This window comes from Myxine glutinosa, chromosome 4 (genome assembly GCF_964187855.1).
Source record: "Myxine glutinosa chromosome 4, kmMyxGlut1.1, whole genome shotgun sequence".
Taxonomy (NCBI): domain Eukaryota; kingdom Metazoa; phylum Chordata; class Myxini; order Myxiniformes; family Myxinidae; genus Myxine; species Myxine glutinosa.
This window is the reverse complement of record NC_136264.1, coordinates 124,362,410-124,382,068: the sequence shown is the minus strand read 5'-3', so window position 1 is coordinate 124,382,068 and position 19,659 is coordinate 124,362,410. Positions and strand designations below refer to the sequence as shown.

The following is a 19,659-nucleotide window of genomic DNA, read 5'->3' as shown; positions in this document are numbered from 1 at the left end:
CTCGGCATTTTCCCATCTGTTATTTCGGGCGGTGTATGACTGACCATGCCGCGATTTAAACAAAATATATATATCTCGGCATTTTCCCGTCTCTTATTTCAGGAGGTGTATGACTGACCATGCCGCGATTTAAAAAAATATATATCTCAATGGACTTGAAGTTACAGGCCTTTGAGAATTCATTTCGTTCTATAAAGGGCAACTTTCATCGGATTTTCTTCCCGTTTTTTTTCAACCGAGTCTAAAACTATGTTAGCGACTGTGAAAAATGAAATGATATATCGAATTTGATTTGAAATAAAACTGTGTGAGAGAGGAAGACACCACGGGCCTACAAAACAGGCCTCAAAGCTATGCGAGTTAATAAAATGGTGGATATTTGTTTATATGAAGGCTCTCCCAGAATGGGTGGAGCTATGGTTCCCAAAATGGGTGGAGCTTTGAGGTTTTGTCTTCTCTGCAAGAACAAGAACAAGAAGAACAACAACAACAACAGCAGAGGGCACTCTATGAGCAGCGTCTGCGACGCGGCTAAAAACGTATGAGTAAATCTCTCAGGGTCTCTTTAGTGAGTTCCTGCATTGTTCCTTGTATTGCTTAAGAACAGACAGTATCTCTTGAAATTAGTAGATGAGGGAACAAAGGTAAGACAAACAATCATTGATTTCACTGATAAGTGACTATACATGTAACTCTAAGATTTGTAGCCTTTATTTCAGGCAAATTTTATCAACAACCATTTCAGAAACTTGTGGGTCTATGAGCAACATTATCGCTGGTATGCATACAGCCTAGTCTAGATTATATATCGGATAGCCTTTCATTGGCACAGTAACATAGTATGGAAAAACCGGTTATTTCACCTTACATTGAAGATGGAGATAGGCGGGTGGCTCTTAACAAAGTACAGATTCAAACATGTATGAAAGGTAGGAAATTACTTTTCGAATCGGTTGCATTTTAGTGCATCTCGGCGTCTCCTGCACATAAATAGGCAATACTGCACTCTGTTCCAGCCTGTCTGCAGGCACAGTTGCCCCTGCATTTTCTTTTCATGCATCTGCAGAATGTCCGAATAATGCCCGGTTTTGATGGCTTGGTCAATGGTCATCCTTAGGGCAACTAAGCAACCGTCATGCAAGGTCCTACCAAATTTTGATGCATCTGGAAGGGATAGATTTGGCTGGACTGCCCGCTTGCAGAGTGCGAGTTGTTGCAAGCTATGGAGAATATGGTGTTTAAAGGCATCCTCAGTGCAAGGAAGGGACCGTAGATCGCCTTTGCGCGTGATAAACAGATGGCAGCGCAGTTCGTCTAAGGTACCATTGAAATCCTTCCTGCCATACAAGGAAAAGTACAATAGTCTGGCTGATTGGAATATGTCTGAGGTTGGGGTCAAGTCTGTGTCACAGTCAGCATAGCTGCCAAGAGGATCGAGCACATCTGTGCATTCAAATGCCACTTTAAGGGCACGCTTTTTCCCAATGTGGTAAGGATACAGTCTCACATCCCGTTAGGATGTATCCGGCCAAGATCATTGCTGTGACATCCACTGTTGGAAACTTTGAAGTCAGTTGTCTGGAAATGGTGTGGCATGGTAGGTATACAGTTGTTGGGGCATTCTGTGGCCTTGTTTTCTTTTGAATCCACAGTTCCTTCAGACCAGGTAACCGAGAGCAGTGGTATATAGCCATGACAATGATGTCCGTGTCATTGGTTTGTATGACGACACTGCCGCAACCCTGATGCCTCACCAAATAAGACATGTGGGCAAAGATGCGCGTGTCGGCCTCCTCATGAGCAGGGCAGGCTAAACTTTCTATCTCTGCTACTCCATGATCTGTGAGCTTCACAGCTGGTCCTGGGACGAAGCCACCAATGATAACTGAACAACCAGCAGGAATCTGCTCTTTGTCTTCCATACACGAGTTTTGCAGAAACTTGAGTAAATTCTGCTTATTTTCAGGCTTCCCTATGAAGTCTTTCCATTTAGGAATGGGAAGAGAATGATGGGAAACATATGTCCTGGCTGTCTTGGTTTCCTTCTGCCTCCTGTGTCGTTCTTCATATTTCAAGCTAGTTCCCGGACTAAGATCGTACCCATCTCCAATGATGTGAAGGACCTTACAACGTTTGGGTCTCATGGCTATTATTTTGGCTAAGTAGCTTCGTTGCAATTCATTGAATGTGGTACAGCCCATGTCCATGAACCGCTGAACAAAAGCCATCATGTCAACGCACACGGCTGGCGCTTCATTTGAAGTGGACAGGTTGTTAACGTTCTGCCAATCAACAGAGTCCTTAAGGCCAGTGACGAGGTCTGCCTTGTTACCTTTTCGCATGGTGTAACCAGAAGGGTGGTGTTCATCTGGTTGACAAAGGGAACTTGGGTAATCGGCCCACTCATGTGAAAAAGCATTAGTTTTTTCTTTGTTGCTGAGGCTTGTGGCAAAGCACAAACTCCGAGAAACTGTGCTCTCCTCAATATGCAGCTTCTTTTCCTTCCTGGCCAGAGAGGTTACGTTCTGCTTGGCAGTGAAGGTCTTAAGACGCACAGGCTGCACTTTGAAGGCCTTCTCACTCTCTGCTTTCTTCAGGGCTGCAAGACCTCTTTCTTTTGCTTCGATGACATCATTAGAGGAAGCCAACTCACCTGTAGAGATGTTCACTAGGTGCTCAGACTGCTTGAACGGGTTCAGAATCTTTTCCTTTATGACACTTCGGAGTTTCTGAATTGTTTCTCTGTCCCTTGGTGCTGAACTCTCGTTTGCATGGCTGTCATCCATCATGTTGGCCATTCTTCTGGTCTCTTCTGCAATGGCTGTAACCACTGGTAGGGTTTTTAGGTATTTCGCTATGGCAGCCTTGTTCTGTGTTATGCCTGAGAACAGTTTGGTTTTTGCATCCTTGTTGTAGGTTTGTTCTAGCGCCATGTCAGTCCAAACACCGTTGAATGTAGCCTCTTTCTGCCGGACAGGGAAATTACCCTTTTCAAATTCCTGCTTGACACTGTCTGGAAGGGTCCTCATGGCATTGATATACTGTGGCAGGCAAGCAGTATACTTGGTATGTCCAGCAGCAACTAGGAAAGGGAGCATTTCTTCCGTTGCTGTCAGATGTAGCTCCCAAAGACCCGCCCTCTCAGCAAATATGTATCTCTGTGCCAAATCAATCATATCGAGGTACATGAGCCATAACTTGCATGTGGGTGATGACGTGCACTGTTGCAAAAAGCTGTCTAATTTGTTCTTCATGATTTCCAGGCTAGCAAGAACTTGAGCAGACTGAAGATCACTGGGGGTGAAATCGTCGCTGTTGCCCATTTTACAGAATTCGCTGAGATCCTGGGAAAGGACGACACGTCATCTGATTGTGAATCAGTAGATTCTGCTCCCAACCAATCCTCAAACACCTCCCAAAGTGTGGCAAATATTGCACTAGCTGCAAGGCTATGGGCGCGCAGGATCTGGTAGTAGCCTTTGCCACTAAGGATCTTCCTGGAAGTTCCTAGTTGGCACACATCTCCTTCAACCAAAAGATCCTCTAAACCAGTGCCTTCCATGAAATGGCCAATAGCTCCAAAAATGTTCATTAAAACGTGGAAACCTCCCATTCTAAGTATAAGCTTCTGATATTTATCAGAATATTTCTTTTTCAATGCCAGGACAATTTCATAAATTGCCTGGTCACAAGTGAGGACGCAGAAGTCCAAACCAAGTTCTGCTGACACAGACATGCAGGAGTCCACTGACTCCATGACTACATCTGGGTTCGTCGGTGCATCGGGCAAGAAAGGACCATATCCAATTATGGTGCGGGTCCAAGGACTGTGTCATTTTCTTTTGGAAATCTTTCCAGGTTATTGGATTCATTTCATGGGACAACTCAAGAAGATCAGTGGAACACATTTGACACAACCTGTGCAAAGTGTTGAGATTGCTCACTTCTTTTAAGTTTTTCTCATCACCATCCGGACTCAGCTTGTATCCACTGTTACTAATTTGGGGCATTAAGGGTTAATACACCTTCTAAAGATCAATGTAAACTATTTCAATAAGATATCTGGTTAAAATCATAATATAGAAAGTCCTGGGGTTGTCTTGTCTTAATGCTAGAAAATCCAGAAAATTGACATTTTTATGAAATTTGTGTTTCAAACACAAGGGGTTCATTCCAAAACCTCAAGGTATTTGTAATGTTTATTGTTATAAAAAAAACTTACCCTATATGTCAACATAAATCAGTGTTATTTTCATCCATTTATCTCTTTTAGTTTTGTACCAGTGGCCATTTTAAGATCGAAACCCCTAGATTTTCACCTCGGCCAAAAAAATATGACCTTTTGACCTCTGATGACGTCATCAGTATTGACCTACTCATTTGCATAATACCATTCGGTAGGTCTTATCAAGGCCTTTCTAATGATACCCAACATGCATGGTTCCCTTTATAGTAAACCTGTTGAAATCGGATTTTGATTTCCCATACCCATAACTTTTGGGCTCAATTATGTGGTCCCTTAAGTTCAAATAACCCCCAAAAATTTGGATTTCGCAAGAGCAAATGCAGAGCAGACCAAACTATTCCTGTGCGGGATGCCTAGGCCAACACAAATCCACCCATGGAAATTTTATAGCAAGCCGGTACGGAAAAATCCTTATTTTGCATAATTTTGAGGTCTGGCTCCCCTACTAGTTACATGTGCACGTCATTTTTTTGCGAGCTCAAATCCAAGATGGCCGACTGGCGGCCATTTTGTTACTGAAACGGGTCCCTATCCATTTCTCAAACATGCATGGACTGATTTTGTTCAAAGTTGGCACAAAGACAATACATGAGAGTATGCATATGCAGAAGATTCTGTTTTGTAATCAGACCAAAGATGGCCGACTGACGGCCTTTAATTCCGTACAATGAAATTACTAAAAGGGGCTATGACAATTTATGTCTTTTTCTTCTTGTTTTCTGCCGACTACTGTAATTATAACTGTAACCAACTCTGATATATGAGAGTTGCACTCTCATAAACCAGAATTGGTAGTTAGAACACTCTCATATAGTTAGAACAATGGTATTATGAGAGTTGTACTCTCATATACCATTGTTCTAACTATACCATTTTTTCCTGAGAAGGTCGCCCGTGTGGGCTAGTCGAGCCCATGGTCAGGTGCTGCAAGGCATCTTACTAAAATTCACCAAATGTCCGTCTGTCCGTCCGTCCTTCCGTTCCCAGGTACCGCAAAAACGGCTGAACCGACCGCAACAAAATTTTGGGTGGGTAATCCTGGGACCCCCTGGAGTAAAATAGGCTATATTGTTTTTTTCAATTTCAGCTTTGGTCTCCAGCATTTTCAGGATTGGACTCCCACCTAACATTATTGTCCCGGGTACCGCAAAAACGGCTGCAATGATCGCCATGATACACCTCCATGCCCGTGGGATTCCCACGGGTGACCCCACAAGTAAGAGAAATGCCGCGAATGTTATCGCATTACAAAATCTTCTGGGTTTCCAGATGCTGTGCAGAATCTGTGCATTCTTCATTTGTTATCGCCCAAGTTAGACAACTTTGTTCCAATTTGATTATTCAAAAAAAATATTGAAAGACCTTTTAACTGCAGAGTGTCGAGGGGGTATATAGATTATATTAGATCGACAAATGAAGAGTCTATATGAACATATGAATATATATCTGCTGGCAGATCCAAGTGTGTCAGTGAGTGAGTTCATATGGTATCAATAAGTGAAAGCGATTGTGTGAGTCTTCATGCCAATCTACGTTAATATAAACTGTTAATTTATAGATCTAATATATAAATATTATTTTTTTATGTTGGAGGCTCCAGGCACAGACTATGTAGCCCTCAACGAGGCCAGGCCTTAAATAGAAGAGAAGAAAAGTGCATGATGAAAAATGTATGATGTTTGTTTGTGAGAAAGAGATGGAAGCTCGCCCAGTAGCTGTAGTTTGAGTGCGACAGAAAGAAAATTCAGCAATCCTGACATGTAAGATGGTTCCGGGCACCACTTTAACGCTCCTAAGTCCGAATGGCAGTACCACTCTGAACGGTTGCTGCCTTCAACCTACTACCAAAGGAACCGGTCCAACTGGATGAGTGTTTTTTTGGAGACACCGTCTCCTTACTGGATGGCCGTTGGCTCCCATTGTTTTTAGTCCTGCGGGGTGTCATGCGGCAGGTAGCACTGGGTTACATGTTACCAGTGGCAGTCAAGAGACTGACATGACTTTGAACATGAGCTATATACCCCAGTAACACTAAAGTTAAAGTTTGAAATTAATTTGTTTCATTTTTAAGTGGTGAAGCCACTTGAATATTTGACAATGTCTTTTCTTCCATCCGTCCATCCGTCCATCCGTCCATCCATCCGTAAAAAACAAAGAATCCGAACCTTCCTAACCCACCGTGGTTAATTCTAAAGGGTTCTAAAGTGTAATTCTAGAGGGTTCTAAAGGGTAATTAGAAAGGGTTCTAAACTTGTCAGCATTGGGAAGCACTGTAACTTGCATGGATTGCACACATACTGCCAAACTGCACTGCTTCCTTTGGATGGATGCTATTTCTATTTTTAGAAAATGTAGAGAATGCATATAAATCATTTTTGAGATGGTGGCAAGTGAGTTAACAAAGATAGTGAAACAGCAAATAATTGTGGTTTCTTATGAATGAAAAGATCAAGCCTATTGAAACTTACAGGTGCCGGTACAATGAAAATTGCCCGTCAAGGACATCAGTATTAAAGAGCAACTTGGTGCAAGACAATTTTGACTGGTTGTTGTTTAAACTTTCTTTACAGGTGAATTATACACATGAACTAGAATTACTGATGGTTGAAAGGATCATCCTGGTGGCTTAAACTATGATTCTAAGAAACAACTATGTCAACCGCAGAGATGGAGAAGTATACTAGCTGAAGAGCCCGTCTACGACAGGCAGTAAAAACAGAAAGTCCCCGTAAATACCATAAATATTCTCTTTCAGCTGATATTAAAACCATGTTCTGTGATAGTTGCAGTATTTAATTAGTTTCAAATTAAGTTATTTTATGTTCCACATATATCTTTATAATTTAATTCTAGCTTAAGTTTCCAAAAAAAAGGCATGTACTCATTTTCATTTATGAAAAATGCAATCCCTGGAGTTTCGGATACATGCAAGCAAGCATACATACATACATATATATACATACATAGCTCCATTTTCGTATGATTATATTTTATATTACAAGCTGATTTGTAATACCGACTACGACTGGGTGGTGCTATACGATATACATTTACAGAGAATTGGAGTCTTTCCCTCACCTTTCACTCACTCCCCCAGATAAACTACCCAGACAGAAACCCTAATTGGGGTACCCTTATACAATATGCAAAGTTTGGGTCATATATATTTCAGTTTTTGAAGCATATATAAACAAATGTATAAATATGCAAATTCACTTTTAAAGTGGTCATTTTTTAAAGGTCACCTTGCTCATTTCCACTACTCATTTGTACTTATCTCTGTTTACTCTGTTCTTATCGAGACCAGTACACTATGCTACTTCGACTACAGTCACCTAACCTACTCCCAGACGATGAGACTGTGATTATATATAGATATATATATATATACAAGTGACGTCAGTGTCATGTCATAAGGTTAGTGTGCTTCTTTAGTTAAATTTAATATTCCTGACTGCAAACCTCCCAATTGTTGATGAGCAGGGCAGAGACAATGTGTCAGTGTGGCAGGCGACACTTGTTGCTAACAGGTTATGCAGCAATTGCTGGGTTGAGACTCAATCTGTTCCTTGCTTCCTAGTCAAGTTAGGGGGTTCAATCTCTGTGTGTGTATGTATGTATGTATATATATATATATATATATATATATATATATATATATATATATATATATATATATATATATATATATATACATATATATACAGAGGGTGTGGGTTGCTGACCGACAAATTTGCATATATATATATATACATGTATATTGTATGTATATATGTATATATATATATATATAAATATATATATATACTGTATATATATATATATATATATATATATATATATATATATATATATATATATATATATATATATATATATATATATATATATATATATATATATACATACATACATATATATATATATATATATATATATATATATATATATATATATATACATACATACATATATATATATATATATACATATATATATATATATACGCAAGGCGGACGTGCATGGCGATGACGTCATGTTGTCCGCTCATTAGGTTGGAGAACCAGATTACAGATACCATTATTAGTAACTCCCAACCGCAACCAGGTCGACTCCATATGATGAGTGGATACCAGAGATAACGTTACCGCGTGGCAGGCGGTGCTTATCGCTCCCAGCAAGGTGCAGCAGCAGCTGTATGGGACACCTTGCTGGCGGTTCCCCACTGATGATATGAAGGTCGCATAGTGACTGATACATATATATACATATATATACATATATATACATATATATACATATATATACATATATATATATATATATATATATATAGTACCTGTATAGTAACTGTTTACACTCCATGTTTACATTTCAGTGTTTACACTCAATGTCCTGAATGTTGCACCGTATCTTGGGAGCTTGCAAGCTCACTTTTCGTTGTAACTTGTACAATGCACTTGTTGTGCACTGTACAATGTTGTGCAAATGTTGTGCAAATGTTGGGCACTGTACAATGACAATAAAGTTGAATTTAATTTAATTTAATTTAAAGTAGAGCCTGGATGTCTTGCACTCACTATGTACACATCTTAAAGAATGCTGCCCTGAAAGCATACAAAAACTTCCACTCTAATGGGACAAGTCTTTGTCAAAAGTTGGAAAACCATACATCTTTGTTTCCAATCCAATGGAACAAGTATGCGTCCAAAGGACAATAATATCTTGGAAAAAAAAGAAAAAGAAGTAATGTGTGTATTGCTACTGCATTAGAAATTACCTCACACATTACAGTACGGTGACACTACGACTAAAATTCAAACAATATTTTTCACAGATCTCAGCAAAGAAGCCATTCTCAATGTGTTCTCTGGATGTCAAAAAATATATTTGCCTTAACCCTACTATCAAATCATGAACTTACAAATGGAAATTACTAAAAATAAAAAAAAACTATGGTCAAGAAGCATCGGATGTATTGAAAAACCAAGGAAGTATGCTGTATGCATGTATTGTTGGGTGCCTTTAAAAGAGGTTTTAAACTACATGCAAGCACTTAGGTTTCATGACAAACCTATAAATTGTAGTTTAAGTGCACGGTCACCAATTGAAAGTGAATTTTGTCCCAGACAAATCTCCAGAGAAAAACATTTCTCAAAATGAAAAGTTGACATGACAAAATGCACAACATACAGGAAAATTAACTAAAGAAAGCATTTGCGTAAAAGCTAGCAGGTAGTGGAGTACAACAAACAACAACATGCATTTTAAGGCCATGTTCCCTGCTAGAGCGGGGGTTAGCCTTGCGGTCCCCATGACAATCTTCTCCATATTGCCCTGTTTTCTGCATCTCTCCTTGTTAACCCCCTTGCCCGCATTTCTTCTTCCACCATCTTTAGCCAAGTCTTTCTCGGTCTTCCCCACCCTCTACTTCCTTCTACATTCATTTCCATCACTCTTCTCAACCAGTCACTTTCATCCTTCCTCATCTAGTAGACCAAACCATCTCAACCTGTTCCTCTTCACAGCATCAATCACAGGCTCTATTCCCATCATCTTTTGCAATTCATCATTTGTCGTCCTCTCTCTCAACGATACTCCGCACATCCACCGAACCATTCCCATTTCCACCCTTTCCAGCCTCCGTTGCTGCTCTACATTCATGACCCATGTCTCGCTCCCATAAATCATAATACTTCTCACACATGCAGCATACACCTTTCCCTTCAGCTTCAACGACACTCCCCTCCTCATCAGCACGCCACTCAGTTCCCGAAACTTCTTCCATGCACATCTCACTCGAGCAACCGTTGCCGTGTCTGATCCACCTTCTCCATTCAGCATGTCTCCGAGGTAGCAAAATGTTTTCACACCGTCCAGCTTCACGCCGTCTCCAAGATCCAACTCAACATTTCCTCCATCTGCAGCTCCCTCTGTGCACACCTTACATTTGAATGTAGCTGCCACTGGTTAATGACCCTCTCAGACCACTACATTTTTGATGAACCCACTCAGCGCACATTGTACATTGAATGGAGTTCACTCCGACACCCTTCCTGCACACAGCACATGGTCACTTCCCAGTTCTTTCCACCTCACCACATGCTTTACCACTTGCCATCACCTTCGTCTTTCCTATATTCACCTTCAGACCTTTTGTCTCCATACATTCCTTCCACTTGTTCATCTTTTCCTTCAGTCCATCCATACTTTCCGCAATCAACACCAGATCATCTGCATACAACAACTCCCATGGTAAACCCTCCTTTACGTTCTGAGCCAGCACCTCTATCACAGCTACAAATAGTAGTGCACTTAGTACCGACCCCTGATGCACTCCCACCTTCACCTCAAACTCACCACTGTTCCCGTCCTTCGTCATTACAGTTGTGCGTGCTCTTTTGTACATTGCCATCACTACTCTGATCAACCATTCCTCCACTCCTAACTTCCTCAATGCCCATGTCAATACATCGCGTGGAACCCCATCGAATGCTTTCTCCAGATCAACAAACCCAAGAAACAACTTCTTCCTCTTCTCCATGTACTTCTCCTGCAACTGCCTCACAATAAAGAGCGCGTCTGTCGTTCCCCTTCCTGGCATAAATCCAAACTGCATCTCGTCGATCTTCACCTTCTTCCTTATCCTCCTCTCCAACACCCTTTCCAATACCTTCATTCCATGCTCCAATAACTTTATCGCTCGGTACGAGCCACACTCCAGAGGGTCACCTTTCCCCTTGTATAGAGGGACGAGGGTACTCAGTTCCCAAGCCACTGGAATGCGGCCTTCTTTCACCACCAGATTACAGATCTCTGTCATTCTCTTCACACCCCAACTTCCTGCTGCCTTCAACATATCTCCCACAACTCCCGTCGGCCCTCCCGCTTTTCTACTCTTCATTGCTTTTATCGCTTCGTCAACTTCCTTCTCAGTTATCTTCTCTGCCGGTCCTAAAACTGGGTTACTCTCTATGTTGCCATCTCATTCATTCTCTGTATTCAACAGCATTTCCATATATCTTTTCCATCTTCCTTTAATTCCATCTGGGTCCACAACGATTTGTCCCACTTCATCCTTCAAGCAACTCACCCCCATCACATCACACCTCTCTTTCGCTATCTGCTTTGCAATCCTGAATACCGCTCTCTGACCCTCTTCCGAATCCAAGCGTTCTCCGAACATTTTCCTACATGCCTCCTGTGCCTTTGCTACCTCTTTCTTTGCAGCCTTCTTGGCTGCCTTATAACTTTCATGCTCTGCTTTTTCTGCTCCCGTACCCTTCGCTTTCTGCCACTCCTTGAACTTCTTCCTCTTCTCGTCAATCCTCTTTCCAACTTCATCATCCCACCACCATGTTTCCGAGTGCCTCGGTGGTCCTTTTGTCCATCCACATACCACATACCTCAGGTAGTGGAGTGAAGACATATAATTCCCAATTGATGGAAATATTTGGGTAACAGAGGTACCACACACAACAAAAGCTAAGAAAGCAAACTCAAAGATCAATCAGGCAACTATGGCGACTGTGAAGCAGAGACGGGCGTGGGTTGGCGATGGAGATGCAGAGACGGGCGTGGGTTGGCGACGGAGATGCAGAGATGGGCGTGGGTTGGCGACGGAGATGCAGAGACGGGCGTGGGTTGGCGAGGGAGATGCAGAGACGGGCATGGGTTGGTGACTGACACGCAGAGATGGGTGTGGGTTGGCAACTGACATGCAGACAGGTGTGGGTTGCTGACCGACACGCAGAGAAGGGCGTGGGCTGGCGACCGACACGCAGAGAAGGGTGTGGGTTGGCGACCAACACGCCGAGACAGGCATGGGTTGGCGACGGACATGCAGAGATGGACGTAGATTGGCTACCGAGATGGGCATAGTTGGGCTAAAGAGATGGGCGTAGGCAGCTACAAAGATAGGTGTAGGTGGGCTACCGAGATGGGCGTAAGAGTGCTACAGAGTTGGGCATACATGGGCTAAAGCGATTGGCGTCGGTGGACTACAGAGATGGGTGTAGGTGGGCTACACAGATGGGCATAGATGGGCTAAAGAGATGGGTGTAGATGGCTACAGAGATGGGCATAGGCAGCGACAGACATGCAGAGACAGACGTGGGTTGTCTACCGAGATGGGCATAGTTGGGCTAAAGAGATGGGCATAGGGGGCTACAGAGATAGGTGTAGGTGGGCTACCGAGATGGGCGTAAGAGTGCTACAGAGATGGACATACATGGGCTAAAGAGATTGGCGTATGTGGGCTACAGAGATGGGTGCAGGTGGGCTAAAGAGATGGGTGTAGGTGGCTACAGAGATGGGCATAGGTGGGCTACAGAGATGGGCGTAGGTTGGGTAGCAAGACGGGCATAGGTTGGGTGGTGGGTGATGGTACAATAGAAGCAGGGTGGTGAAGGAGACAAAGAAACCGGCGGAGGGTGGCCACGGAGACGCAGAAACAGGCGGAAGGTGGCGACGGAGACGCAGAAACCGGCAGAGTGTGGCGACAGAGACGCAGAAACCGGTGGAGTGTGGCGACGGAGACGCAGAAACCGGCTGAGTGTGGTGACAAAGATGCAGAAGCTGGGAAAGGTGGCGAGAGAGACGCAGAAGCCGGTGGAGGGTGGCGATGGAGACGCACGAGCTGGCAGAGGGTGGCAACGGAGACGCAGAAACCGGCGGGCGGTGGTGACGGAGATGCAGAAACCAGCGGAGGGTGGCAACAGAGACATAGAAGCTGGCTGAGCATGGCAACGGAGATCCAGAAGCCGGGGGAGAATGGCGACGGGCACGTAGAAATCGGCAGAGTGTGGCAATGGAGACGCAGAAACCGGCGGTGTAGCCCCGGAGACACAGAAACCAGCTGAGGGTGGCCACGGAGACGCATAAACCAGCGGAAGGAGGCAACGGAGACAAAGAAACCAGCGGAGGGTGGTGACGGAGACGCAGAAACCGGCAGACGGTGGCGACGGAGATGCAGAAACCGGCGGAGGGTGGCAACGGAGATGCAGAAACCGGCAGAGGGTGGCGACGGAGATGCAGAAACCAGCGGAGGGTGGCGACGGAGATGCAGATACCAGCAGTGGGTGGCAACGGAGACGCAGAAATGGGAAAAAGGAACAAAGGGGTTAGTAATGGGGATGCAGAGATGGGCAGAGGGTAGCAACAGAGATCAATAATAAATGGACGAAGGGTGGTGAAAGGAGACGCAAAAATGGGTGGAGGGGTTGAGGGTGGTTGGCAATGGGGATGCAGAAATAGGTAAAGGGTAGGGACAAAGATGCAGAGATGGACAGAGAATGGTGACGGAGACATAGAGACAGGCAGATGTAGAAGGAGATCAGTGAAAGGAGATGGCATCTCAACAGCGGCAATGGAGGATTCGGGCAGATGGAGAAGGATATGGGCAGACAAAGGCGACGGAGAAGGATACAGGCAGACTGAGGAAATGGGGAACAATATGGGTAGAGGGGGGTGACAGAGAAGTGACAGGTACGGCAGATTGAGGTGATGAAGGATAAATGCGGATTGAGGTGGAAACAGGCGGTTGGTCACAATGGAGAAAGAAAGAAGACAGGGTCATAAAAACTGGTAGATGGCTGTGACATGGACGTTGAGAGAGGTAGGCAGTTTCCGTGTGCTGACGGTGTAAACAGGCTGATGGAGGGCAACGGCGATAGACAAGAAAATGAGCACCCAACAGCAATGGTAAGATGGGCAGACAGTGATGACAGGAACAGGAAAGTAATCCAAGAATGGTGACAGAGACAAGAAGACAGAATGATGAGGATGATGATGATGATTGCACAGCTAACAAAATGGTATGACAATGTAAACAATTTTGAGACGACAGATTTTAGGTGACTTCCGCAAATGGTCAAAAATAATAATTACAACATGCCAGAATCATTGTGCTGCTTTGAAACTTGTCTGTGTGGTGTGAGAACTAAATAAATGCACTCATGAACTCTAAATGTTACTCAAACTGAAACACTCACATATGAGTCATTTGCTCAGTCTATACTCCAGAGCCTTTAATTTGGGGAGGGGAGGGGGGTGCTGGGGGAGAAGCTGAGGGGACAAGGAGGGTCAGATTAATCAGGAAAAATAACATACAACTGTCTTCTTATTCTTATAGACTTACAGCAACAGCAAATTGATCAATCTTGAAAATACAACAAATCCTTGTCTCAGATTGTAAAATAATACATCTACATATCTAGCAAACAATAAGGACAGAACTACTGACACCTCCCAGCAGCAATTCTCAAGCTATTTTACCTATTTTATTTTTTAAAAATTCCACATCATCCGCCACCCCCTCATTTTTATACCCCAACTCCATATAAAATGTAAGAGAGGTTAATCTAATAATAGATACATGGTTATTTCAGAACAAAACTAGAACGACACTCAGTAGAGAGCATACCTCCGCCAGGTTAACAGTAAAAGGTTTTGTATCCTCGAGTAGACCAGAAAATCACAATACAGAATCACATTTAATCAAAATCATCCGTCCACAATTTTCAGATATTCTGCTACGTATCGTTTTTGGCCCCATCTCCCAATGGTGAAGAATCACTTACAAAATAAACAATTCTCATATCCGAATAAATATTCAGATCTTCACCAAAATCGAATCGAATTGTCCTCGTCAGACACCAAACCTCTCCACCAAGTGTCGTACAAATCCGTCCACAACATTTTGAGACATCCTGCTATACATGTTTTTTGGCCCTATCACCCAATGGTGAAGAATCACTTTTAAAATTCTAGTAGCCGGATCCGAATCCGGATCTTCACCAAAATCAAATCATTTCGTCCTTGTCACATACGCTACATCTAGGCCAAATTTCGTCCGAATCCGTCCACAAAGTTTTGAGATATCTTGTTCACAAACGAACAGACAAGGGTGAAAACATAACCTCCATCCACCTTTGGTGGCAGAGGTAAAGACCATCTTGTGATGATGATGATGCAACAAAATGTTAGGAATAACAACAGGAACCAAGGGCAGAAGGGCAGATGCAAACAATAGACGAAAGGTGCAATAAAAGCCTTTGATGGCATTACAAAGGGCAATCTTGAAAACGTTTCCAACAACGCTTGGGAGTTGAAAGTCCACTAAAAAAAACAAAAACAAAGAAAGCAGCAGCACTCAAAAACTCTGGTGCACATGGAGGGTCTCTGGATTCCACGTCCTCCACTTTCCCTCTTTCCCACTCACCAAACACCTCATTCCTCACTACTTTTCTGCTTCCTTCACTACACGTCCTCCACTTCCCTCTGATTTATTTATCTCCCTTTTACTGTGATTCGTCCTCATCATTCATCCACCTCTTCCATTCCACCCATCTACTCTGCTGTGCTCTCATTAACACCCAGAGCTCTCTATTCTTTCTCGTCTTCCAACTTCCCTCACCCTTTATATAATTAGCACCTTCTCATCCATTCCCATTTCCCCCCTAACCTGTTCTTCCAAATCATACCAATGTTTCATTTCGAATTAAGCCGACGATGCAGGACCTGCACCAACAGTTTTGCCACGCTGATGCCGAGTGGCTTCGGCCAAAAGGACAGGAGAGAACTCTTCCTCCCTCCTCGACTACATTGTCGGGCTCACAAGAGCAGTTCGCTACGTACTCCTCCGACTACTCCTTGCTCGGAAACATTCTGGATGGGATTCCCGAGCAGAAAGTCCTCCACCTTCGTTTTCCATTGCATTTGCCATTCTGTAGGATAGCATCTGTTCTTTTTCCCTTTCCCTCCTACACCCAAACTACCCGTTTCCTGTGATGCAGTTGTTCAGAAGGAAAATGTAAACGTTGGGATTGTTTTAATGTAAACTTGTGAGCATGGATTATGCCTTCAGATCACTTTCTCTCGCCATAAGCAACCTTCCACTCCGGTATATTATACTTCCCCAGTTCAGAAAAGATAAACAATCTGTTATTTGACATACCGGTGATGCTCTTATTAAATGCAAATTAACTTCTGTCGGACTACAATAATTGTATGTTCCGTGGGGAACATGAAAGGTCATCTTTGAGATGGTCAGACCAGTTTATGGGACCAATTGAAAGGACCATGAGAATTAGAACCAGAATCTACTACTTCTTCTTCTTCTTCTTCTTCTTTAACGGGCACAATTATTCCCACGTTTCTTGTGGGGTCAGCCGGGGGGGCTAGCTTGTGGCCCAAATCTTTCATGAACCGGCTGGCCAGGCCTGCCGTTCGACTAAGTTTTAGAGCAGGAATTTGTAATTTGGTTAGGGTGCCGGCGATAGCTCGCCGACTCTTCGCGAAGGACACCGTGGGATCTTTAACGTCCATGGACCTTTCGCAGACATTGGTGAAACACCAGGACGGCGGTTTACAGCTGGGTCGGGAGTCGAAGCAAACCAAGACAGATTCGGAGGCAAAAACCATCCGCGGAAGGTCAGCAGTATTCGAGGTTCGACCATCGAGGGGAACAACGACACTTGTATTCAACACCGGGATTATATTTGTATTTCCGTGCGAGGTGTCTCACTTGGCCCCCCACCCCGGCCACATAGACATACACACAACCACCCGCAACTCCTCCCCTGGGCCATGCGAAGCAGATTAACTAATGGCGCAGGGACGACGTTACCAGAGCACAAGTGTACAAAAGCAACACACACAGACGTTGCGGCGAAGCGTGGACACGCGGGGACACGCGGGGACAAACGGAGGTGCAAGACACGAGAGAGCAAGACGGTCGCGTACAGGGAGAGACAATGGCGGACAAAGACAAGCACAGGGCCGTACCGCAGGCGGCCGGATCTTGCAGATCCCCGTCCGCTCGACTACGGGCCGCACGCTGGCGATGAAGCCGAGAGGGTCCGCGAACTGCTCCCGACTCGGCGTGAACACGGGACACTCGGGCGGCGGCACGAAGGCTTCACAAGCGCTCATGGTCGGCCCGGCTCCTCGACACTCCGGTTGTAGTAATCCCAGTCTAACTTCGCCTCAGCTACGCCCCGTCCGGGGCTAGCCTGACCCTGAGGTAACTAAGCAGGCCAAACCGACCTTTTTCCCGACCCTAATTCAGTACGATTCGTCTCGTCTTGGCTACACCGCCACAACCGCCATCCCCTATGTGGACAATGCGTCCGGAACCTTCGCGGACGGCCCCGCGACCTTCCGCCGCGACAAACAGCGCCTGCACTACGGGTGCGTCCGTACATTAACAGGCAGCTCGCGGTCCAGCCCTAAAGCGCCGTCACTTCTGCAAATATCCTCTTATTTTTCCCTCCCTTATTGTCGCCACCTGAAGGAGAATCTTTTATAGCATTTTATTATATACGCTTATCCTTCCAACGCGATCGCGCACCACCACATTCCTCTCGTGTAGCGCTCCGCCAGCTCCGGTTTAAAGGGGCGCAGCGGCGCCATTCATTGGCTGCTGCTCACATTACGTCACACGCCGTTGAGAAAGCTTGGTCTCGAGCTGTACGTTTCGATGCAACATCTGAAGGATCAAAGCACCTCACTCGGCTCGTCTAGTCGTCTGAGGAGATTAGCGATACGGGATGGGATTTTATACCGCTTCATACGCTGCTATCCGCGCCGCACAAACAGCGGGATTGCAGCTTTTAAACTAACACGGACAGAGGAAGCAGGGACGACGTATGAAGCAAATACAGCGGCGTCGTTGAGGTGTATTTTTTTTTAACGTTGTATTGATGTGGTGCGTTGTTTATTGGCGAGACTTCGGAAGGAGTCGTAAACATCGGTCGCTTCGTGCGTAGTTGGTCAGAGGGAGTTGGAGGAGGGAAGGGTGGGGTTGAGGGAGGGCACGGGGAAAGTGCGAGGGGTGTGGGGTGTGGTGAAAGTAGAGCGGAAACGGAAAAGGAAAGGGGAAGCAGATTGACAGACGAAGGAAACTGCAGTCTAGCAGACAATATTATAATAATGTTTCCTTACGTGGACTTTCAACGCATGAGGAGACCGTATTGTAGTTTAATACGAAATTACCTCAACCCTTTCTTTCTTAAATATTAACGGGTTGAAATAAATAAATAAAGGAGGACTAGGCCCGAGGCATGTTGTTGGGTTGTCCGTATGTTATCGCTTGTTTTTGTTACCACGATAACTTACCACCAGGGGTCATAACGTGAGAGAAGAAAAGATGAGAGATAGGACAGTTTTGAAGCAGGCGTCTGTGGAAATCGCAAAGATGATAAATACAATTCCTACTCGCCATTTATTATGTGGATTGAACTTGAAGAACAAAAATAAATGTTCGCGAGTGAAAATTTGACTTCAGCTTCATGATAAAACCCCCTTCACTCGGGAATCACGACGTGAAACAAATGGGGAGCAGTGTTGAGAAAAATTAATAACTCGCGAAAAGTCCGTGATTAAAACCTGGGGCCTCGGAGACAATCGACAAACTCCTCAGGGAATAGGTGGAATGTCTGTGATTAAAACCTGGGGCCTCGGAGACAAACTCCTCAGGGAATAGGTGGAATGTCTGTGATTAAAACCTGGGGCCTCGGAGACAAACTCCTCAGGGAATAGGTGGAATGTCTGTGATTAAAACCTGGGGCCTCGGAGACAAACTCCTCAGGGAATAGGTGGAATGTCTGAGTAAAATCCGGGGCCTCAGAGACAAACTCCTCAGGGAATAGGTGGAAAGTCCGTGATTAAAACCTGGGGCCTCGGAGACAAACTCCTCAGGGAATAGGTGGAATGTCTGAGTAAAATCCGGGTTCTCAGAGACAAACTCCTCAGGGAATAGGTGAATGTCTGAGAAAAACCCGGGTTCTCAGAGACAAACTCCTCAGGGAATAGGTGGAATGTCTGTGAGTAAATCCGGGTCCTCAGAGACAAACTCCTCAGGGAATAGGTGGAATGTCTGTGATTAAAACCTGGGGCCTCGGAGACAAACTCCTCAGGGAATAGGTGGAATGTCTGAGTAAAATCCGGGGCCTCAGAGACAAACTCCTCAGGGAATAGGTGGAAAGTCCGTGATTAAAACCTGGGGCCTCGGAGACAAACTCCTCAGGGAATAGGTGGAATGTCTGTGATTAAAACCTGGGGCCTCGGAGACAAACTCCTCAGGGAATAGGTGGAATGTCTGAGTAAAATCCGGGGCCTCGGAGACAAACTCCTCAGGGAATAGGTGGAATGTCTGTGATTAAAACCTGGGGCCTCGGAGACAAACTCCTCAGGGAATAGGTGGAATGTCTGTGATTAAAACCTGGGGCCTCAGAGACAAACTCCTCAGGGAATAGGTGGAATGTCTGAGTAAAATCCGGGGCCTCAGAGACAAACTCCTCAGGGAATAGGTGGAATGTCTGTGATTAAAACCTGGGGCCTCAGAGACAAACTCCTCAGGGAATAGGTGGAATGTCTGTGAGTAAAATCCGGGGCCTCGGAGACAAACTCCT

General features: G+C 44.6%; 1 protein-coding gene across 1 annotated transcript in view; it reads right to left on the bottom strand.

Moving 5' to 3' along the window:
- LOC137425167 (lysine-specific demethylase 5A) overlaps positions 1-17,611 on the bottom strand; it is a gene marked incomplete in the record, with an annotated part of 131,898 nt that extends 114,287 nt beyond the window's left edge. The window contains 1 exon segment of the mRNA XM_078776383.1: positions 17,033-17,611. Coding sequence (XP_078632509.1) covers positions 17,033-17,179 — 147 coding nt within the window.
- Between the last annotated feature and the right edge of the window lie 2,048 nt (positions 17,612-19,659).